Source organism: Bacillus rossius, chromosome 1, assembly GCF_032445375.1.
Source record: "Bacillus rossius redtenbacheri isolate Brsri chromosome 1, Brsri_v3, whole genome shotgun sequence".
NCBI lineage: Eukaryota > Metazoa > Arthropoda > Insecta > Phasmatodea > Bacillidae > Bacillus > Bacillus rossius.
In genome coordinates, this window is record NC_086330.1 from 74,877,237 (window position 1) to 74,901,792 (window position 24,556).

Here is a 24,556-nt window from a genome sequence, read left to right on the forward strand (position 1 = left end):
TCTGAAAGTTTTTATTTTTTTCATAGTACTGTTTTTTTACCTATTTTGCATACAGCAGTCAAATGTTTCTTTGCTCTTAGTTTTCAATTTAGAGATGAATTTAAAGGCTGCAATTACATAGTAAATAAATAAAATATAAATAATAAAATATAATGCAAGAAATAGTAATTAGGTTGAACATTCTGCGTATTTAAGAGTACTCAAAACTTTAAACACAAATTGTTATGTAAAATATTTAACTTTATATCTGTTTCTCCTAAGTTTCAAGCTGTTCTGAAGAAAACTGCACTTCACACAGTTTGCTATTTTTGGCACAGATATTTACTTTAAACAAAGCCTTTTCACTTTTTATTCTAAGAAAATCTGTACATGAACAAAGTAAGCTTGTTATTCAGTCGCAATTATACAGTGATACCCTCTTAAAAGGGCTGGCAACATACTAAATTTTTACACTAGGCGTTAATGTAACAACTACTCGACGATAAAAATGAGGAAAGGAACCAGAGCACTCTGCGCATCCTAGAAGCCAAGAGATTGAGGTCCATATATTTCCTGGTGCGAAGGCATGACAGCAGCAGCTACTCCGAGTCAGCAACGCGCAATGCATTGTTCAGCACACTTGCAAGGCGTGTCGCTGTGTTTGTTGTTTCCATTTAGAATAACTGTGCGTTGATTAGTTATTATTTTGTTTTTATATTATTTGAAATATATAATTCAGTAAAAATAAACTTGATCAGTGTGCATCCGTGTATGATTGAGATAGAAGCCGGCAAGGAAGAAAATGAATTCGACAATTGGTCCCCCTGACCAGAGACAACTAAGCAGAACACACACTGGTGTGAATGTGAACAGTGCATTGTAATGAATCAACTGGAAGAAATTGTGTGTTGCCACTTAGAGGGATTGCTGTGTATCCTACTCGTAATGGTAACATTTCCCCGCATTATCTTAAATATAGCTTCTTAAACACAGCCAGGCATGCGATGTTGTTGCGTGCTGAAACAGATTACGAATGGCAGGAGCTAGGAAATGTTTCAAATCAGGTTCTACAGTTTGTTGCTTAATATTTGTGTATTGGGTACGTTCTTAGGCACCAATAGGTGGGGGGGGGGGGGGAAAAAGTAGGGGAAAAAAATCATTTTTGCCTGTATTGTGCAAACAATGAAAGAATATTCAGAACCTGATGGGGATATCAAAGTTTTAAACCTGCAGAGGATAGAGATATTATGTATTTTGATTAAAGTTTACTGAAATAAGAATGGAAGTAAGGTTTTTAATACTGGAATTATGCGTTATCAGAAAAAGCTTTAAAATTATATAAACCAAAATAACGTTGAAATTTTTGTATATATATGTACAAGCTATAGCTAATTTGTTTTTCACATACAAATGTAATATGATATACACTAATTGAGAAAATAACTTAGAATTGCAGTAGTCACGTGAACTTCATCTTCAAGGACAATGGTTGTACATAAGTAAATGGAAAAAACTTCCTTGTAGTAAATGGACAGTTTTGTAACACTTTCAGGAGAGATATATTTTTCTTACATTTCTGTAAATCTTGAGTAATTTTCAATGTCCAGTGACTGGTTGAGGGAAGAGTGCTACACATGGCATGTTTGTGGCAGTGTATTGGTCATCTAGCCCTAGGATGACGTTTCTCCTATAGCCACACAAATAACAGTTCTGAGTAGTTCCCTCCAGCACTCATGTTTGCAGTTACCCTCTTTATGAATGGCTTTGAACATTTCATTACTGTGCTTCATTTCTCTCTTTTTATGTTCTTGTTGAAATCCCAAAATAGAATTGTACATGTGACCATACCAATGTAACTGTAATGCTAATGGTTTATATTCCAATGCAAGACTGAATTGATTCCAGTTTCCCTGCCACAATAGTTTTCAATGTGCTTCACGTTCTCAAAAATTTGTTTATCGTTTAAAAGTGATAACAGATGATGATTGTGGCAGTTAGGTTGTGACAAATTTTTTTCGTCACTGGTTTGGAATTGGCCCGTTGTGCTCACAGTTGTTTATATATATCTGTTCCCACTCCATTTGCATGAGTCAGTAGTGGGGTGCAGTATAGTTAAAACCTTTTCAGTGGGATATCTTCAGTGTTGTCGCATGTTTTCGCTGACCACCAAAGTGATTTATCGTATGTGAACTCCACTGAGATACTAAATCTGACATTTCCTGCTGCCTTCAAATTTTGAGCTAGTGATTTTGAAAGATGCCATTAATTGAATTTGTGAGTCATTGAGTTATTGTTTGCATTAATTTACATATTTCCAATGTCTATCAGGAACAAAAAGAGTAACATAAAATTTTTGTGTCTTTCTAACAGCATGTCAAGCATTGGTTTTTTAAGTTCACCATTCACTTTTCCTTTTTGAAATACGACAAAATCAATGATTTCACAGCTATTAACATCCATTGTTTTTTATGTAACAAACTTTTCACTAAACCCTGAACTCTATTGTCTGTCCCCAGCCAACCACACACCCGATTCAGATGATTTTTAATATTCAAAATGTAATTTCTTTTCTTTCAACCATATCAATCTGAAAGTGGGACCATCATATTTCTTTATGATGATATAATAAGCAATATGTGATGTAAAGCACCACCCCTTAGTATCTGACAATGTTTTTACAGAGTACCGTATAACCTAAGATGCAAATGTACGTGGCTGTTGCTAGCTGAATGCTAGGAGTGTTTTCTAATTTAGATATTTTTTTGAGATCACTATATAAATTATGCCCTTTTATACAGTTTATCATTGTAGATGGGGAAGACCACTGAGTATACGTTTAACCCTGCACACAACACTGCCGCACTTTCAACAGATTGTACAGTTGTAACAAACACTTCCACAAAATAAATACTTGCCGGCAAATGTGTGTTCTTCAGTGATATCAAAAAATGAATTTGTTTATACGTCCTAGTCACCTTTCACACCAGAATGTTCATCTACCTAGTTCAATTTCCTGTGTATCGTTATCTGTGAAAGAGGCATCTAATGTATTTTTGTTGGCCTCACCATCATCACTCAAATAAAGCGCAATGTTTCTGAAACATTCATTACTCATCTCACATTGAATCTCAATATTCCTAAAATATTCATCTGTATTAGGTACAAGTTTTTCATCAGCAGCAGTAGGCTTACTTTCAGTTTCCAAGCTGTAATCAAAATCAAAAATATAAGTGTCTTAAGCAGAAGCACATGACCTTTCTTTATTAGCTTTTATATATATTTATCCTTGTATATGAATCTAGTGACTGTTTGACCGTTCAGTTTTTTTTTTTTTTTAAATTCAAAATCACTATCTTGAAAATGAACAGAAAAAAAAAATTTGTTTGATACAAAGAAATCTTGGTTGATTTTCTTCACTCAATGCTTATAGCGAAGCTGGTGATTTCTCGTGGGCTGGATACTTTTGAAATGATACATCTTTGTTGCGCGAGAAATAATTTTTACGTCCAGAAACAACACACCTTTTAAGAATTATTAAAAATTTAAGATCATTAGGCACATGGCACATGGGAATTGGAAAAATGAGCGATGTGCACCGCAAGCTAGACGCACAAAGCTTGGGTTTCCCCTGCTACTATTTTTGCTCCATTTTTGAGGCCTACTAACTTTTTTCATTGCCAGCTGCTTTTAAGAAAATTTACTGCATAATAAATAAAAAAAATTACGTCTTCAACCTTTTAATAGGTTTTCCTTGTTAATAAGCCTAAATTTCTAAATGCATTGAGAAAACTAACAAAGATGTATTATAGCAATCGGTGTAGAACTAAATGCTTACATAATTTAACATGGAAAGGAAACTATGAGAATTTTCTTTTATGGCAATATGTTTATTCAGACAGTCCTGATGTAAAGCACAATAAAATTAGGTAAATAAACTCAAATATTGAAAAAATATCTGATTGCTTTGTTTTGCAACATTATAGACTAGTTGTGAACAAATATCTGCATTCAGACAGATGGCAGGTGAAATTTCTGTAAATCTGGTTGCATAGACTTCTTCAGATAGAAATTTTTTCAGGAAGTAAGTAAGTTTATGATTTCCTTTGCTCTTTATCTAATTTTATTTCTATTCCTAAGAAGTTCATGTGGTTTTAAAACTGGATTGCACATAATTACGGTCAATCAATAGTTGCTTCGCGTTAGATGGTGCAGTTTGTCCAAATGTGTCTTTCTGTACTTCACCTCGATCAGAAAGTTTGAGCTGATGTTAAATTTGGCAAGTACATATTTTTAAATCTCAGTGTCTTAAAATACTGAGCAGAACTTTTAAAATGAAACAACTTAAGGTGTTATGCCCTCTATATCTGATTGATTGCCTTCAGTGCAACAAATAAACAAGGAAATTTTGAACATCAATGTCTAGCAGGTGATATCTTACATGGATATAGAGACACAAATGTACTAACAATTTTTTTCCCTAAAATCATTATTAAGGGAGGTATGCATCATTAAATATAAATTTAGTACCCACTATTTTTTTTAAAAATATTTAAAATTACTTGTAGCTAAGAAAAATACCTGCAAATATTGATTCTTATGAAATAGATCTTAAACATTTGAAAACATGTTTGAAGTATTATTCCCTTTCATTTATAAAATTGGGAGTGGCTTAGTGATATTACATACATGCAAAAATTAGAAGGATGGTCAACCACATTTTATTAATGAAAAGGAATAATTATGTCCACCATGATTTTATAGATGTAAGATTTCTGTCAAATATTAATCACTGATTTCTTTGTTGGCTGCTAGTAGTTTTAAATATTAATTAAAAAAGAAAAGTATTTTAAAATTTAATTTTATAGTGCATAACTTCCTTAATAAGAATGGTAGAAAAAAGTAAATGCTTTCATTGTAATTTCTCATAAAACATAAGGAATCACCTGCAAATCGATGTAAATATTGTTTGGAAAATTTCTGCATAGTTATTTCAAGTGATATCTGCTCTCACTGAACAGGTACAGTAAGTGTTTGACTCTTGATTCGTTGTTCTGCTTCTTCACTTCTTCTTCTTGGGTACGCCCATGGCGTTGGCTTTGAGCTCTGCCTCTATCTCCAAAGCGCGTGTCTTGCGCCGGCCGATGGGTGTTTTCAGGAACCACTGGAGGAAGGCGTCGTCCTCCTCTTTGTACACGGGCTCGTGTCGACACAGGGCATTGATGAGCTCCGCGTGTGTGAGGGGCTTGACGCGCAACTGTAGCACACGCTTGCACGTCATCACCTCGCGCACGGCAGCCAGTATTGCCCCCACCGTGTAGCCGTCTGAGAGTTTCGCCATGGCAGATATGTTGAACTGGCGGTTCACACCAGCAAACTGGAATAGCTGCTCCTTCCAGACACACGCCAGACTGCCGTAGTCCGGCCGCGGGATCAGCACCAGCTTGTTGTAAGTCTGGGCGAGGGCCTTCTGCTCGCACTCCCAGGGGCAGTGAGACGTCCCAATCAGGAGCATCTGGTCCTCTGGCCCAATGTTTTTCACCAGCTTCGGCAGGTCTTTCTTCAGCCTCTTGGGGTCTGTTTTGTCCGTCTTGGGCACCTTCTTCATGAATGGCTTCTCTGCGGTGTCCATGTATATCACAGCGGGCTGCATTAAGCGAGCAACTTTATTGACCAGGTGGATCAGCATGATCAGGCCAGATTTGCCTGGGTATTTCCCCACTATATTTGCCGGCGACAGATCGAACAATACAGCTCCCACCTCCGTGCACACAGCATGGACGAGCATGTCTTTCCCGCTGCCGTGCGGACCCGCCAGCATCAGCGACTTGACCATAGGTGCCATCTGGTGGATGGTTTTGGAACCGAGTGGCAGGATGCAGTACTCCATCATCAGCTGCCGTATGTCACCCAGTGACGGTTGCGAGTCCTTCCCTTCTTTGCGGAGTTCGTACGCCGCGTACGATCGCTCCCCGCGGAACTCGGACAGCCGCACCTCGGGGTACTTCTTGATGATGCCGTTGGTGATGAGCTCTTCGAAAAGCGACTCCAAGGTGCGATCAGGAGTCAGATCTTTTTCTTTCTTTTTCTTGCTTTTCTTACCGCTGCGACCCTTCTTGCTGCTCTTGCGAGCCTTGCGCCCTTTGTCTCGGTCCAGTGCCGCCTGCAGGATCTCCAGTTCTTCACGCAGCATCTGATCCACTGTCTTCCTCAGCTCTGCCTCCAGCTCCAGCGTCTTTTCGGCACGTATCATCTCGGTGTCGGCCCTCTGCCGCGGGTTGCCGCTCTCATCTCTGTCCCGCCACACTTCCTCGTACTCGGTGATCGCAGTCTGTACCTCAGCAAGGAAGTTAGACGGGGTCATCTTGAAACCATGATCCTCCTCTTCATCCATTTTCTTCTTGCCATCTTCTTTCTCTTTCTTGCCTTTGTCTTTCTTATCCTTGCTGCCCTTGGAGGAGGCTGTAGTCGACTTGCTGATTTCACTTCCGGTTCCTTGGCGAGTGAAGAACAGGGCAGAGCCACCAGATTCCTCTGAGGGTATCTCCGGAAACTTACCGGTGTGAGCCTAGCAGACACAACAGAAATAAGTTAGTCCCAGCCATTGAACATGAATCAGATTGTACAGTTACCCGTAATGTTGAAATGTTGTCTCAAATACATTCTCTTTATGTCTATACTGTCAATAATTATACAACCCTCATTTAGATAAATTTCACCTTCTCTTTTAAACAGCATGCTTGTAAGAAACATTTTTGGGTATTAAAAAAATTACAAGCAAATTGAAATTCAACTTTGATTTACAGAACTGTTAACAATGATGTGGGTAAGTTGTGAAACAATACTTAAAACAAAAGCCAAGCAAATACTGCTTTTAAAGTAGGTACCTGCCAATTTACCTCTGGAGAAAACAGTCACACCTAAAGTATTTAAGATAATGTTTTAATACTATTTAAATATATTTTTAGTTGTGATGCTGAATTTAGGGTATTGTTTCCTTTAAATCTGTAGGTGCCACTGGAAGCAGATTGTCAAAAATAACAATATAAACCATTATAAAGGTGACCAAGACTTAGAATAAAAATCCAGAAATTTTTACTCTAAGAGGACAACTAATATTTGTCCAAGCAACTTTTACCAATAGTAAATAAACACAGTTTGTTCACTTATAATTGAAAATATTTGAAAACCCTTTTTAAATTTACTTTTAATATTCCTTGCCTGATGGCAAATTCAATAATCTCATGAGCCCAGTGATTTGTACACATGCATCCATATCCAGCATTTGAAACTGTCAAATTAAAATGTTTCTTTTATACCAAATCTTACCTAGTAGGTATTCATTAATAAAATTATATTTTAGAGGCCAGCTAAATAAACACAACATGTTGAATGCAATAAGTCCTGGTGCTGCTAACTTGGCTACATTTGGGTTGAATTATAAACTGTTACAGACAGTGACTTTTTTTTTTTTTACAAAATTTATTTGAAAGCTTTCCAAATAAGCCTGAACAGACTGTACTTGCATTGGTATAAGTGGTCTTGCTGGCTTCAGGTAATGCAGACCTTGCTGATGAAAGCTCTGTATAAACAGGTACTTTTCCTGTTTGATGATTGTTTCTCTGAACGGCACTACTCTCTGGCAGTTACAAACACATAGCTTTCTTAAGGTTCTCTGTTTTAGTTTTGTTGTAAATGTTGGCTGGTTTCTTGTAATAGTCAAATGCACGCCGGCTTACGGTGCGAGGGGTTCTGGGTTCAACAAGATATATTAAAGTGTGTCAAATTAGAACTGAGTATCTGGTCATTGGAGTAAAGCTGTTAACCATACCATTAAAAATTATATATATATGGTTAATTGTAATATTGGTTAAGTGGTAGACTAAGGGCAAGCAGCAGTGTGTTGTTAGATAATTATTACTAAACTCTGCATGTGCCAACTAACACTCGACCTCAACTGGGCACATGCTGTGTGGACAGAAGCAGCGCAGTTATAAGACTAGACTCGACAGTCCAGAGCGCCTGGCTGTCCGTAACATCACTCCATGGAAAAGCTGGGTCGGTTCATGGTCAGTACCTCAACCAGTTTACTGGAGCTGCAATGTCGAGTGTTAGGGGCAGTTGACCATATAATAATAAACTATCCCTGGGTGTCGTGGGCCAGGGACTCGGAATCGCCCAGACCTGGTAGTCGAGGATCCAGGCTCGCACTTCGTCGGCGAGCTCTTCCTTCATGGTGCCGCCGCGGCTCCACTGCAGCGCCTCCTTCACCGCCAACAGCTGGCGCTCAAACTCCCGCTGGTGCAGTGCCTGGACGCCGTGCCGTGCCTCGCGCACCTGCGCGGCTCGTGCTCGCTCCCCTCGCGGCATCTCCGTGGGCGGCAGCATCCCTGGGGACCGTTCTTTCACTGTTTCTCGCTCATCTCCACCATGCTGTTAGAGAACACTGGTGCCATCCCGGATGCAAGAACTTGCAAAGCAGCGCTAGACATATGGACGTAGCAAGGGCGCAACAACTAAATTTCCAAAGGCGGGGGGGGGATATATACCTTTTTATAAAGAATCATCGATCCCCCCTATTGAAGCAGGGGGTCCCCGGGAAAGTTTCTATTTCAAGGTGGAAAATGGTGCTATTTAAGCAGTTTTACTATCTAAAAATTGATTACACAGCACTTTCTTTGCCCCCGTTTGCCCCCACTTCAAGGTTTCAGAGGGGGAAGGGGTCAAAATACCCTTGCCCCCCACTGTTGTTGCGCCCCTGGGACGTAGTGCAATAAAAGCTTCAAATAAGTGACTGGGGTTTTTACAGGTGTAGCTACAGTTACATTATGCACACTGAACTTGCTCCATACTTCCAGATAGTTAAAAGTAAAAAAAAAAAAATTTAACATAAAAACATTTTCTTATAACAATTATGTATGTTAAACAAATTCATTTCAGCTTTATTTTACTAATAAATTATTAATTTTTTAATACTTTTGATACAGACCTACATAAAGTTTTGTGTTACTCCCATGAACGTGTCAGTTGATAGAATTGTGGTCTTGTCAATTCTAGAAAGTATTCCCACTTGTGGTAGTGTGGGCTAGTGAAAGTTTCTAAGGTGTCGAGCATTCCTGCCCCATGCTTCCAAACAGTTTCTTCCAGCTCACTGTTCGAGCTGGCTTGAAACGTCTGACCTGGCTTGTTTCTCTGAGGCTGAAGCTCCACACAGTACTGCTGGTCTCCAGTGCTGCCCCACATTACATGACAGTTGCAGCACTGTGAGACTTTCTAGACTTAGAAAACTTTTGCTACTCATCTTTCTATGCTTAGCATATATATTATGTTAAATAGCAACCCCCGAGTCAATTTAAAATTGTGTGATAGCTATTGACCTAGAAAATGATCTGTGGTGAATTAAACAAAATGTAAATTTAAGTCAAAGCTTTCGTAGTTGCATAAGTTGTTAACTAAATTAGTTATGTAGGTTCATTAAAAAATTAAAGTAATATGAGTTAAATATTTGTTTCCTAGAATATAAGCACTGTTAGTTTCTAAATAGGTAACTGTTAAAAACTTCATAAAATATAAATCTATCAGAATCTACATAGGTCCAAAAGCCATGTACTAATCTAGTGTGTTCGAAGCCACATTAGAACGACAATTCTTCCCGGACTGTAACACCTTACCAATTAGCAACATTTCCTCCAGTTTCCTCCTCTTCATCTTGCGACGGGTGTTGTAGCCACGCCACGTCTTCTGAATCTTCAGAGCCGCAAAGCCTCCGTCGCTGGGCTTCTTGTCAGCCGGCTCCGCCTTGCCCTTCTCCTTCATCAGGCGAATCTCCTTCATAAACTGCGACCTGAGCCTTCCCTGCCGGGCCCGCTCATGTGCCTGAATCAGTCGCACGGCTTCCTCCTCCGACAGGGTGGCTTCCACCACTTCTTCCTCGTAGAACCCAAGCTTCTTCAAGATGCCGTCCATCAGTGTCCTCCTGGCTCTCAGCTCTTCCTCTCGTTCCCTGAGGTAGTACTTGGGTGACCGCACCTCTGCTTCACTGCGTGGCAACTTCAGTTCCAGCAGGACCTCATCGTAGTAGCTGAATTCCGACAAGTCAATCTCCACTAGCTCGTGCTTGAGTTCGATGACTCTGCCTATGCACGCATCCAGCAGTTTCCTGATCGTGAGCCTCTTCTGGGGGTGGACTATTTGGTCGTAGCATTGGTCCAACTTGTTCACGACTGTTATGTACTTCACGTACAAGCTGCTTACTAAAGACTGGGCCTGTCGCTTGTCTTTGTTCGGTTTCTCGCCATGTAGAAATGTGTCAAACTGTGACACATCATCAATGGTTCTTTGTGCATCAGCCCACAGGTTGTTGTAGGTGTTATGTGACATATTTAAGCATAAGTTCACTGAAATAAATCAAATTTAAGACCACCAATTTTAAGTATAACACCAGCTAGTGTTGTAGTCTGTAAATCTACAATGAAATTCCAATACACTTTGCAACACCTGTAGAGAAAACCATTTCAGAAGAGAATTTTTTTAATTTTCAAACAATAGGAAGTTGCCATGGGAATTATGAGTAAACTTGGAGTAAACTGGAATGTGAACAGGCGGGAAAAGGTAGAGAAAAAAAAATGCTCAAAAATTGAAAATTCACTATATTTTTATTTTTTACTCCGAAATTTAAGTATAAATAAGTTAATTGAAAAAGTCTACACTTTTTCTGTATTGTTACTAAACACAAGACTTCAACATAGGTACTTAAAAAGTGCACTCATACTACATATGGCTACATACATCAATCATACATAACAACTCTTGAAACATCTAAAAGTTTAAATGTCAAATCAGTCTTTATAAATTTTAATCCAAATATATTATCAAGAAATCTGAAGCGCTTCATAAATATCTCATCTTGCAAACTACATGTGTAAAGTTGGATAAGCTGTGGCATTTTACCAACGTTTTATCATGTCATTTTTTCTAGGTTTTTACGACTTTATTGCTTAAAAATAAACTAAACAATTTAAAAGTTAATTTGATATTTTTACAACGTGCATTCTCATTTTTATGTACAGTTTAGAGTTTGTGGAGTGTTATTATTAAATTTTAAGTTTTTTTTTTGTTATGTTGTTCAGGCCGTTAAACATTGCAAATTATTGTTTTTTTTATCGATATGTAATTTATTTACTCTTCCAATTTTGTGAGAAATATTTTGGAGAGCCGAAGGGTGGAATAAGTGATATTATGGCTTCGGCTTTAGAGCAGTTTGTCAATAATGTTCGAACGTTGTCGGCTCAAGGTAATGTTATGTATAAACTTTGTAATTGTTTTTAGTCTATTTACGCATTTTGACATAACCTTCGTAGTTGTCACAAGAAACTGTTAGAAATTTCGGAATCTACAAAATCCTAAACTAATACTATTTTTGATTTGACTTTTCACGTATTAAGATAACCTAACAAAATTCACAAGAAACGCAGTATTATGCAAAAAGTTCAATAACGAAGTTTTCAAATACTCATATAAACTAAACAAAACGCAGTTCGTTTAGGCTTAAGTTTTCACCTTAAATATTTTAGGTGTTGTGTACCGAAAATTTTCAGACGTATACATTTTTAAAAGGTTCCCTAGGGCTTGGGTGTTATGAAACCAGTTACACTCAAAATTTAAATCTATTATTATTATTATTATTATTATTATTATTATTATTATTATTATTATTTCGAATTTGGTTTTACATTACATTTAGAACATTTCGAAAGATCATTCTGTTACTCCTTCATGAGGGTATGACCAAAAATTAACTAACAAGTTACTTCAAAACAGTGCAAACCACATGTCGCAAAAACTTTGGGTCAGGCTACTGGGAGTTGGTCACAAGGGCATTGCTCAGGATCATCAGTAATATATAAGAAAATGGCAACAATTCAATCAGGTTGTAAGCAAGCATGTATTTACTGGCTGCAAACCCATGGCATGCAAGCTCTGATGGATCAACAGAATGTGCGTCTTGCTGCCTTCAGTCATCGTGTGGCTCCTTGGATTGTCAATTTTGGGGGTGTCACCATTGGATTGGTTGTTGTCGCTTCGCCAGCGTCTCTCGAATTGCTTCTCAGCCTAACCCTTCCCTTATACACAGGCTGTTTGGCCAGCTGTTCCTTCTAGAATGTTTTCATCTATTTTAGTCGTTCACTGGTTTCCAGTCTACTCCTACAACATGACTAGCTTTAACTTAAGGTTCACTGACTCCCACCTTGGTTCTCAAACATTCTGGTTTGTCTGCTAGCTCTCACCATGAATTCACACTCTCACATGTTGATGGTCCATTGAATTCTAGTCAGGTAATCGCCAAGGGAAAATATAAGTTGGGAGAAAATATAACGGTCATTATTATGTTAACAATATTACAGGCATAGAAGGCCATTATTTTGTTTTTATTATGTACATATATATTACACTTGTTAAAAATACATATGACAGAAAATAACACTTTCAAATCAAATTATTAACAGTTTCATATTTTTACATAATAAACATGATAGACAAAAAAATCAAGGCGAATAAATTCATTTTCCACTGTTTTACAATTTCAAGATGTAGGATTGTGATATATTGAAACTTCCGTGCTGTATAAACGACCTTTATTTTTTTGCATTGGTTGCGTTATTGCAACTTTGCGTTTCTTGCGTGGTTATAGTTATAAACCCAGTCTAAAGCATGAAAGTAGCACAATTAAAAAAACAAATTATACAGAGGGCAAGGATTTTCTTCCATGGGTTTAAATAAGCGTATATGTGTGAGCTGCCCAGGGCGACACTGAGGACACAGCAGTCAGAGGGGAGGAGAGGAACAAGGAAAAGGGAACATGATGCACTTCAGGCAAAAAAAAGCCTCTGTAGCACCAGCACAAATGCATGATAATGTGTAAAATCTTCATAAAGAATTTTCATTCGTGTATCGTTAATACAGTTTACCTAACCTAACCAGCTTTACAATTTTGTTACAATTCGCCGTATTATCTGGAAGTCATGAGACTGTATATTTCCTGAGTTGTGTACTGTAGGTACATACGCACGTTTTCAAGAACATCTTTCAAAATTCTTCAAATTTTAACTAATCCTCACACTCAGTTTTAAAGATTTGATTGAATGTGATGTGGTGGTGAGGATGGCGTGGATGCTGAACGGCGTGTGTGTCGCAGGGGACTTCCCGGAGCTGTGCGAACTGCTGAACCAGTCGGCGGAGGTGCTGGTGCGGAACGCCCAGCACCTGGACAACGTGCTGGAGACTCTGGACCTGCAGCAGCACTCGCTGGGCGTGCTGGCCGTGCTGTGCGCCAAGCTGTCCCTGCCCGTGGCCCCCGCCACCTCTGCCGACCAGCACGAGATACTGTTTGCGCAGGTGCAGGAGTTCCTGCTGGGCTGCAACGGCGAGCAGGTCCGCTGCGCGCCCGACACCTGTGAGTTGCACGCCGTGCGTCCGCGCGTCAGGGGACCCAGGGACTGCTCATGTCCCTGAGTAGACAGTAACGGTGTTGCTTTAATTTTCAACAGCCTTTGGCTAGCTTGGATTTGGTTTTTTGACGGCTCACTTCAGAGGGAAATTTTATTTCAGATTTGTGTGGACATTTCGAATAATCTAAATTAATGAATAAGAATTAGAAATTTTTGATAATGATTCTCAAATATAATAATAGTTACCTACTTTTTTTTTTGTTTATTTTTATATATTCTTAAGATCACCTAAGCAGTTTCGGATGTGGATAAAGTACCAAATTTACCTAGATGGCTGTGTATAAATATAAAGACGTGAGGTCACTGGGACTTGTCCACCATATGTTTGGAAAACAAAAGGGGGAGAAGAGTTATAACTTCCGTGCTTTTAAATCCTGCAGCATTCAAAAAGACACCATATCATAAAGTAAAGTGTGACATATAGAACATCAATGTGCGGAATTGAAAGTGGGGATATCGGGTTTAATAAAAAAAAATACGCTCAAACCAGGGATAAGATCTAGGCTTTCCTTCACCCAGGGCAGAAATTTTGATTAGTGCACCCTCTTCCTTTCCTTTCACAACAGTGATAATCATATCAGGCATAAAGTCATGTACATTTTATACAATTTTAAATTAATTTTTTTTTATACCTAATGTACTAACAAGTGTTTACATGTACGTTTTATTTCAGATACTGTATTTGAAGAAATAATATAGTGTTCAAGGTTCAGTGGCCAAACAAAAGATAAAAAAACACATTGTTTTAATTTTGTTTCTTTTTTAAATACAGTATTGAAAATTTATTGGACAAAGTTCAGAAACTATAATTACTTTAACTGTTGTATTGCCTAAATCCTACACTTATTCCAGGTCCAATTAAAAGTATTAAGAATATAAATGCATATAAAATTAGTTAATAAGACATATGTACTGTACCATTTTCATTCACTTTGTATACACAGTAAGTCCTCTATTTACGTCGTACCGATTTACGTCGTTTCGGATTAACGTCACTAATGTTTGAGTACTCATGTTTCAATTTAAGTTGTCGCCGATTCACAATAACGTCATTTACAATGACCGTAAATCTTTATTTTAACCAAAACACCGTATATAATTCTTTGTTTCCTTCGGTAGTTAATTTATGCTATGTAGCGTAAGCTACACGTTCACCGCCTTATCTTATCATACATCATGAGGGACGCTTCCTGCTCTCCGCTGCTCTCTGCGCGGTGATGCATTACTACCAGCCCGCCCGCTCGGCCACCCACGTATCTCGCACGTAGAAGTGTTATCTACTTCCCGCAACGACACAGCATTTTCTCCTACCCCTTTTCGTCCAACTCCTTGGCACTTCAGTCGCTATGATATCATTGAGCTGGCCGGAGTTTTAAACGTGCCGTTGTTAACTTTATCGTGATTAAATGCGTTTGTAGTAGGCCTACAGTATCAGCTCACTGCAATTTATGATTTTTTCTTCATAAGATGTCTTCCAAACGACTAAATTTATCTTCAAACGTAATTTCAAAAAATAAGAACAGAACACGTGTTTCATTAGCCACGAAAATGGAAGTTTTGAGACGTTTCGATTCGGGCGAGAGGGCTGTTGAGATTAGTAAAGTGTTAGGTCTGCCACCTACCACAGTTCGTACAATTCGATCAAACGCGGACGAAATTAAGAGTAGTTTACTGAACATGTCATCTGTCAGTGCTACAAAGACGAGTTATACACGTAATAGCGCTATGGAGAAAATGGAGAAGATGCTTGCCGTATGGATTGAAACACAGAACCAGCACAATTGCTCCGTAAATTTAAGGCTTATTCAAAGCAAAGCTCTATCATTGTACAATGAGGAAATGAAAAATGTTGAAGGTACTTCAACTGTTAAAGAGGAAGTGTTTAATGCCAGCCGCGGGTGGTTTCAGCGATTTAAAGCCAGGTACAGTTTCCATAATATAAAACTGACAGGCGAGGCAGCAAGTTCCGACACTGACACCGCAAAGGAATTCATCCCGAAACTTGAGAAGATCATTGAAGAAGGTGGCTACATGCCGAAACAAGTTTTCAATGCAGATGAAATGGGACTTTTCTGGAAAAGAATGCTGGCGAGAACCTACATCCTAAACAAGAGAGGACTGCGCCTGGTTTCAAGGCTGCAAAGGATCGTGTGACAGTATTGTTGGCGGCAAATGCAGCTGGCGACTGTAAAATGAAACCGCTGCTGATAACCAAGTCAGCCAACCCACGAGCCTTGAAAGGTTACTCAAAGGAGCACCTGCCAGTGATTTTAAGGGCAAATAATAAGGCCTGGATAACTGGCCCCCTGTTCAGGGAATGGCTTAACTTGTATGCCATCCCTGCATGGAAAGAGTACTGTTCCAAGGAGAACCTTGACTTTAAAATTCTCCTTCTGATCGACAACTCACCTAGTCACCCACCCGAGGTAGTAGAAATGCATGAAAATTTGAAAGTGGTTTTTCTTCCTCCAAACACCACAGCTATCTTGCAACCACTAGACCAAGGCGTCATCGCATCATTCAAGGCCTATTATTTGCGGCGTACATTCCAACAGCTGCTTGAAGGTACAGATGGTGAGGATAAGCCTACAATCAAGGAGTACTGGCGTGGCTACAACATTTTGCATGCTATCAAGAATATTGGAGAAGCATGGACTGAGGTCACTGAAAAGTGCTTGAACTCGACGTGGGGTAAACTGTGGCCTGATTGCCTACATAATTTTAAGGGATTTAAGATGCCTCTCCTGCTGTAGACGTACGCGCGGACATAGTTGACATCGCTAAAAGAACTGGATTCAACGATCTCGAAACTGACGACATTGACGAAGTCTTGGATGCTAATGTAGAAGAGCTTACAAACGAAGAGCTACACCAGCTGGTAATTAATCCTGCAGCAGACAACACTGATAGTGAAGATGATGACCCGGAAGTGAAAACAGACATCACAGTGAAAGAACTAACCTCCGCCTTAGGCCATGTCAAAATGGCATTGCAAATTTTTTCAGAAAAAGACATAAATGAGGAACGGAGCTCTAAAGTGCGGCGAAACGTAATGGAGAGTGTTAGGTGCTACGAAGAGCTCCTCAAGGAGAAAAAGAAGCAGACAACCAAGCAGAAAACACTTCGTGCTTTCTTCGGCGGAACATCAAAGGCGGCGACAGCTTCCATGTGTGTAGGAAAGGAATCGGAAAATGTTCAAAGTGACTCGGAATAAATTGACAAACTTGTCACGTCATCCTTTTTGGAATTCTATTCACAATGTTTAGTGTATTCAGAACTTTTTCATTTAAAATGTTACGTAAAATGATATAATTTATATTGTTTGCGACGTATATTTAAAGTAGTGTTTCTCAAGAAAAATATTTTACATTGATTTTTATTAGAATTATTCCCGTACGTAAATTGTAAGAATTGCGCCGCGCTATTGTATAACCTCTTTTAGGTGTTTATTACTTCATGTGATTATTTTAAATCAAGGGCTCTCAATGTTTGTCATACTTATAGTACTTTTATTGTATGTATGCATTTCTTTTGACTTTGTTCTTACCAGCCTCCAAAAGAAAACAGTTGTTTTCTCCCGCGAATGACTCAAAGTAAAATCTGTGTAGCGCTAAACCACTTTGTATCCTTACACTTTGAATGCATTATGCGTTTATATTACGTACAGTATGTACTATATATATGTTTTTATATTTCAATCAATAAAGGTAATAAAGCAGCTGGTTAAATAACCATTCTATAAAGCTGAGAAGTACTAGTTGGACTTGTTTCCCACGCTGTCGGTTGTCATTTGCTGATAAAATTGCCCGTTGTCACGTCTGTATGCCAGCGCTTCTGGCCGACCTTGGGCCGTGGCCGGCCGGTGGCATGAAACATGGCTCATTTTGCGTCGTTTCTTTTTACGTCGCGGTTTTCAGGAACGTAACCCCGACGTAAACCGAGGACTTACTGTATATATTCTATATTTTTTATGTTCACCATAAATTTCACACTTTTTGTAATCTATCAAAATTTGTTGGCTCCCTCTGACCCAACGCCCGAGGCAGGTTACTCCCCTCCAGGTCCATCCCTAGTTCAAACTAGTCAGTTCACTCTGGAAAAACTTACCCACCATCTGTCGTGAACAACAGCATGAATCTTGCAGGGTGTGTGGACTCCGTCCGCTACATAAAGTAGCGGCTCTTGAAAAACTTGTCAGGTAACACCGTTAATAGCGTTGTGCATTTTTTAATTTTTGTAATATTGTCGTGTTACTCGGTGGGTGTGTGCCGTGTGGGGGCAGACGCGGAGCTGTGCCACCTACTGACGGCGCGGCTGGTGGAGCTGCAGGTGCCGCTGCGTGGCGTGGACCTGCTGCGCTGCGCCCTGCGCAAGGTGCAGCTGCAGGACGCGCAGCTCACGCCTGTGCACGCCGACCTGTGCCAACTGTGTCTGCTGGCGCGCTGCTTCAAGCCCGCCCTCGAGCTGCTGGACACGGACGTGGGCAGCATCGGACAGGAGGTACGTCCTGCCGTTCAGCTCATCTCAACACTGTGTGAACTCATTTCTCGTAAGATAGGTTACGTGTGAGTTTAATTTCGTGCGGTTGTTGTTGGGCGTGACAGTCGGGAGTCAATTCCAAAATGTTTGCGTTAGCTTGACTGCCCTGTAGGTGCCAACATTACAAATTGTTGGTGAAAATGTCAACTACTATTCCCACCTTGATGTAAAATTCCTAGCTGCTTACGAGACAACCTCTAAAATATCAGGAAGCTTTGTGAGGTGGCTCAGTGGTGACCACTCGACCGGCGTCTCAGAGGACTCTGCTTGTAATCCTAGTCCGTTATGCTTGATGTTGGGCTTGTGCCTATCTCTCCAAGCAGTGTTAGGACACTACTGCTACAGACTGTAGCCCATTGCTGTGCCAGTTTTTGTTCTGTGCAGTGTGTTGTGTCTAGTGATTAGTTGTCATCAAGACGTTCTATTACAACTCAGATCGGCCCGGCGAAATACGACCTGTCTTGCAACATTCATAAACATTTCAAAAATAATAAATGATGAGAATGTTAGTTTTAAATGATTGTTGAAGTTTTAAGTTCTCATAACAACACAAACAAAATTCCTGCTGGAAAACGTAAATGTTAATTAATTTTGATTTTGTCCAAAACATTCTTAATACTCACTTACACATTTTATATCTCATAAATAAGTTTGGAAGTCAACAGTACAAGCCAAGGACAAATGTGTCCTGAAGATAGCGGTTAAAATTTACTTAAGCCCCATCATGGGCTGAATGCTGAAAACTGGTCGCTGAAATTCTAAATTAATGTCCGAAATGAGGTTATTACCGGTGGAGCTTGGACCACAGCTGTAAAGAGCGTTACCCTATTTTATTGCATAATCGTCGCACTAATATTTTAGGGCGTAAAAATTTGGATTTAAAAAAAACTCAATTTAACGTTGCATGATGTTTTTTGTCCCGCTAATAGATTCAGAGCGCTTTGTGTAGGTATCTTTTCCTTATAAAACAATGTATTTTAAAATAGAAATCTAATATTTATTTAGACATTACCACTTATTTAATTAACGGTAATACAAAGTTGTCTTTTGTGTAAATTTTCTTTTAAAGATGTTTTTAATAGTGTTGTGCGAGATCTCGAACCCCGAGAAAAATTTCGAGAAATATTGCATTCTCGAACAGCGAGCGAGAAAAATAATTTCTCAAAAAAAAAACGAGAATTTTTTTTTGGTACCGGAAACAACTCAATTTTGTATGGAAACTAAATTTGATATTGATAGTTGTATTTTTATGTGTTGAACATTACACACACACTGCCATTATTTTAGTTTAAATGTTTTAAAAATACCAAACGCGCCTGCCTGTTTGGACGAAAAATGATTTGGCGGAACACAAAGCAAACATGATGCAATCATTAAGAGATATTAGACTAGCTGATAGTCAACCATCCAAAACCTTTATCAATAACCGAAACTGTGAATAAAAACTGTCATATGAAATTCCAATTTATCCTGAAATAAAAACTGCCGTAATTAATTTTTAAATTGAATTGGTCATTGTAAAAATGCACTTAGTCCGCAAATCACAATTGTGGGATATTAATTAAAACTGTTTTAAACAAAATGTTCTACTGTTATGATGTTAAAATTTTTTATATATCAATTTCTATCATTAAAAAACATATTAAACTGATGTCATGTCTCAGATTACACTTAGTTTCTAATATATAAAGCCTAAAGTCTTTGGAGTTAGTTCCTTTTAACAGTGAATGCTGAAAATATTATGTAAATGATTGCATATTACAAAAAAAACACGGATATTTAAATATAATAAGACAGTCATTGATTGGTATTAAATTAAATAATGTTAAACAACCATTTTTGGAAAGTATTACAGTCATTCGTCCTCCACTTCTACAGTTGTTGGCCTTTATAAAATGTCTTTATAAAATGAGAGCGTTTCCGTGTCACCCACGACGTATTTTAAAACTTTCTGGATGTCCTGCAGCTTTAGATGATTAATGGGCACCTTTCCTGCAGGGTATGCTTTTGGAATAATCATAGAGAAATGATTATTAATGCTGGGCTGAGCCAAAGGAAAGGTGTATGTAACAAGTCCACCAATAAAAGGACATGCCTCAACTACTCCTGGCCTTGCTGCTGAATATCTGAACTCCTTGAAAGAGCAAGGAGTAAAATTCACTTTACAATCTCGAGTATCTCTTCCCACACATTCTATAGCTACACAGTTTTTCTTGAAGAAATGAGGTCACCATCTATTGAAGTCCAAAATGTCTTCAGTCTCCACCATCTTTACTGTGACGTTTGACTTACTGTGTACTAACAGACTAACATATTCTTTTGGAGTGTATATTCTATTACATTTCTTAATGTTCTTTTTGATAAACCCAAAATCCCTATCGCGGGGAAGGAATGAATGTCCTCTTACAGGATAACAATGTACAATATTTTGTAACATTTTATTTTGCACCAGTCCTAAGCACATGCGGATCATTGAATGATTTTTGTTTTGGCCAACACAGCCATCAGAGTACAAGTTTAGGTCTGTTATATCTTTAGACACACAGTGAGTTACAGTAGAGCTTCATTATAAAGAACATGAAGGGACCAAAATTATGGCAGTTTGTTATAATGAAGTTCTTTATACCGAAATCACAATGATTGCCTGATTTGGGGTTTTTAACATAACTCGATCTTGTTAAAAAACAAAGTAGAAAATCTAATACCAATATGAGTGGTACAAGCATCAATAACTTTATAACAGTTATACTTTGGGATCAAGATACATAAGTACTACATACATACTAGTATAGTATGTATATGTACAATACAGAAATACTATGTAGGTAAGTTGTTTGCCAAAACAGTAAGCCTACCTTTGGAATCAAGACAAGCTGTAATAAATCAAAAATATAAAATTTAAAAGTTAGGAAAAAATTTTTACATTTCATTGTCTTCCCAACTGGATCGCTGGGTGAGAATTGTGGATAATATTGATTTGGAGATACCGAACTTTTTAGCCACATCAGTCTTTTTATTTCCTTTATCTACCGCTTTTAACATTTCAAGTTTCACATCAATCGCCTTTCGTTTCCTAGAAGACATGTTCAGTAGTACGGTTTTTTAAACTATAAAAACAAATGGACCCGACACTTGTAAAAATAGGGAAGCCTACAACTCACGTAGTTTCGGTTCCCTAGCACGTTCGTGCAACTTCAGATTTCTCTCAAAAATTGAAATTAAAAAAATCGAAGGGTTAGGTTAGGTTAGTCACAACATGCTTGTTTTCATTGGAAACTTCTGATTTAGCGGCTGAAGTGGCGTTAATACCAAAACGCAAAACTTAGAAAATCTTCGGATATTCTTGCAGGGAACCGAAACTATGTGAGTTATAGGCTTCCCGTAAAAATAAGTTATACTCGTAGTATAGCCATAGGTTTGTTTGACTCGAGGTCTCTCGTGCTCCTCGGGAGTTGAAAGAGTTGGGAGCAAGTTGACCTGAGGGCAAAAAGAGTCAGTAACTTTTAATACACGAAGAAAACGCGATTTGTTGTAAAACAATGATGGCGGAAAATATAGCAGACATCGTGAGAAATTTGTTTGGAAATAAAGATTCATCTGAAGATGAAGTAGCTATTGATTTACCATATATTGGACTACAAATTATGAGAGAGCTTGATAAAGGAAAAAAAATATATAATTATTGCTTTTTGACTTTAAACTGCCTGTGGTATGCATAAGCTAACATGTACTAGGAAACTATTGCAAATCTTTTGATTTTTAAATAAAGGACGCCGAATAAGTTATATTGTAATGTTTTTCCGCTTCAATGTCGTCATCTATTAAAATATTACCGTCATCACCAAATGTAGCTTGAAAACATATTGACTCCATCGTCAAAGTCGCGCCAAAGCAACCAGCAGACGACTTGCCCTCGCAACTCTTCCTCGAGAGGAGGAGCATCGAGAGCATGTCCTGAGTGACCTGAGAGCAACTTGCCCCCGCGAGTAAAACGACCATCCGCCATACTGCTTCCGGAAAAGGGCGCCCCGAGAGTTGACAGGTCAAAAAGAGACCTAGAGTCAAACAAACCTCATGTTTCTCAAAACAATAAACAAGGAAACGACCAGAGATATGTATGTAGCAATACTTTATGATGTAGAACACGTGTGAGCATAGAACAAAGAGTAATGTCAGTGAACACCACAATGCAGCGCTTTAGTCGCTACACCAGTTTTGTGCATTAATTTCAACACTAGTCCACTGCAGTCATCTATGGCGCGTATTAAAATAAATATGATGACAGTAGATAGGACAAACTGAATCCTTAAAAATGAGATCATACCATGTTTCACCAACATCGTAAAAAAAAAATTACAAGTTTTGATCTCTTTAGTTTATTACATATCCAGTTATTATAATTACATACGGCCATCTTTGTATTGTCTCGTGGTAATAATGGGATTTGAAAGTAAAAGTATATATTTTTTAAATGTCACTGAAAACTAGATGCTGCGTGGCATATTGCCGAAAACGAAATTTAGAGCATGTTGGCCTGTCGTTCTCCATATTACCTGCTAGGGCTGCTACTGTAGTTTTTGAAGTTGAAAATTAAAAAAAAAAAAAAAAAAATGGAATGGAAAATAAATATAATAAACAGAAATAAAATTCATTACTAAACGATCATTAGTTTCAATCTGGCTGTATAATTAATTTGGACTTTACTAGTGCAGAAAAATATTATATAAATATAAATACATACACTTGTTGAAACAATTTTAAGATAGATTGGTGATCTTGTGGGTAAAGGCGTCATGGCTCGAAATTGACGATTGAGAGTTCGATTCTACCTTCAATCAATACATTTTTTTTTCTATTGCGGAAATAGTTTAACGTCCCATTATAAGGACTAACATAAAGCAATTTTACAATATCAGTAGCCTTTATCGAAAAAATATAAAATATGACGACTACAAAGGTGCCAACTATCACACGCTAAACCTTTCTCAGGTTGTATCTGGCTGTAATTATTTCGTTGTCAAGTTGCAAAGAAATGGTATGCTCGCAAGGGTTTTGTTTACAAATTTAAGCAAACGATCATTACTATGGGAGTGGCGCCTCTCCCTTTACTTACTCTATGGTTTGTGGGTGAATGGCGACGATTTTATCCGTTTGTCGTTTACCGTGCCGGGCAGAAAAGTGTTCGTTCAAATGAATATTTATAGAATATTTTAAAAATTTGAGCGAGAAAATTCGTACTAGTGAAATTTTTTTACGTTATGTTATATGGACGTCTGACGGGACCAAAGGCATAGTTCGTAGTAATGAATTGTTCGCTCTAATGAAGTTCGTTAAAACGGTGTTTTACTGTATGTAGTCCAATAAAAATGAACATACTTCATTTGCACCTTTCTTGGCCACGTCCTCATGATATACATACAAACACGAATGGTGGTTTTTATATCGTTTACACAAAAGCAGTTTACCCATAACTGACGTAGGTAAAATATTTCTTGGACAGGTATGTGGGGTATGGGTATATTCTGCATGAAGTCAAAGACTATTCCTGCCACATGGGGATTTTCCTTGCATAGCTGTTCAGTTTGTTTTAAAGACTTGTAAAATTTTTGGCTTCTGCGTTTATGAACAACTAACTCCGATTCAGAGGCACGTTTTACAATTTCCGCAAGATGAGGAATATTCAGTTTTGTTGTCAGTTTTTCGCACATGCTGCGCACATCGATTTGTGGTCTTCCAAAGCGTTACCGAAAATTCTCATTATAATATTTTAGGTAATATTTGTAAGACACCTTTGTGTTTTGGTATTTATCTTCGTAAAGGGTGTGCATTTGTTTTACATCTAACTTACCATCATGATACTTCACCTCTTTGCCTGAGTAATGAGTATTTTTCACTGGGAATGACTCAATATGTTGCTGGATTTTATTTCTTACTGTGTCTGACATTTTTTTGGGATTGGGATTCAAACCACGCTTATCTTTAGGAGTCTCTCCTTTCAGCAGCAGTGCTGCTAACCTAAATACTCTCTTTTGAGACACAGCATGCAAACTTAAAAAAGCCTTTCTAAATACCATTACTCTTGTATCTCCATTCATGACATGAAACTTTAAACTCCCATTTCTTTGCTTCCTCGTCCCTCCTTCATCACTTACAATCCTTGGTCTCCGACGCTGAATAGGTTTTGACTCTATAAGTCGCTGTAGATGAAGGTCTTGGTGGGTTTTGTTTTCAAGATCCAAGAATGATGAAAGGATGGTGATACGATTTTCTTCTTTTATTTTCTGGAAGCATTGGAGCCTGCAGCTAACAAAACACAAAACATCCCTTCAACTTTGTATGCTTTCAGCTACTTTACGTATTCATAAGCATAATCATATAACTCTTAAGTTTGATTTTATATGGCTTATAACCTATAAAATAATCTATTAAGAATTAGTTTTTACCAATATCTGTTAGGTTATTAATAGTAATTATTAGTCGAGTGTTTAACAAAAAAAATTATTTAGAAACCTTTTTTGAATAAATTTGCATGT

At 38.2% G+C, this 24,556-nt stretch overlaps 2 protein-coding genes across 3 annotated transcripts in view; one reads left to right on the top strand and one right to left on the bottom strand.

Moving 5' to 3' along the window:
• Positions 1 to 3,770: 3,770 nt before the first annotated feature.
• LOC134537921 (dynein regulatory complex protein 11) lies at positions 3,771 to 10,917 on the bottom strand. The gene is made up of 3 exons (XM_063378888.1): positions 9,648 to 10,917; positions 8,161 to 8,366; positions 3,771 to 6,544 (listed from the first exon to the last, which is right to left on the bottom strand). The coding sequence occupies exons 1-3, from the start codon at positions 10,354 to 10,356 to the stop codon at positions 5,039 to 5,041; spliced, it is 2,421 nt and encodes an 806-aa protein (XP_063234958.1). The 5' UTR covers positions 10,357 to 10,917; the 3' UTR covers positions 3,771 to 5,038.
• A 10-nt stretch (positions 10,918 to 10,927) lies between these two features.
• Positions 10,928 to 24,556, top strand: part of LOC134537945 (COP9 signalosome complex subunit 3) — a 64,624-nt gene continuing 50,995 nt past the window's right edge. Inside the window, exons 1-3 of one of the 2 annotated variants that reach the window (XM_063378952.1) lie at positions 10,928 to 11,269; positions 13,172 to 13,429; positions 17,767 to 17,984. In XM_063378952.1, the coding sequence (XP_063235022.1) occupies positions 11,095 to 11,269; positions 13,172 to 13,429; positions 17,767 to 17,984 (651 nt within the window). In that variant the 5' untranslated portion in view covers positions 10,928 to 11,094. The remainder of the gene's footprint in view (positions 11,270 to 13,171; positions 13,430 to 17,766; positions 17,985 to 24,556) is intronic. The other variant, XM_063378942.1, reaches the window with a different exon arrangement.

Excerpts from the sequence above, each read along its gene's own strand:
- LOC134537921 (XM_063378888.1), bottom strand. The coding sequence starts at position 10,356 with ATGTCACATAACACCTACAACAACCTGTGGGCTGATGCACAAAGAACC. Across the intron at positions 8,367-9,647 it reads GGAGGAAATGTTGCTAATTG|GGATGCTGCCGCCCACGGAG; the intron begins GTAAGGTGTTAC and ends AACGGTCCCCAG. Across the intron at positions 6,545-8,160 it reads CCTGGATCCTCGACTACCAG|GCTCACACCGGTAAGTTTCC; the intron begins GTCTGGGCGATT and ends TGTGTCTGCTAG.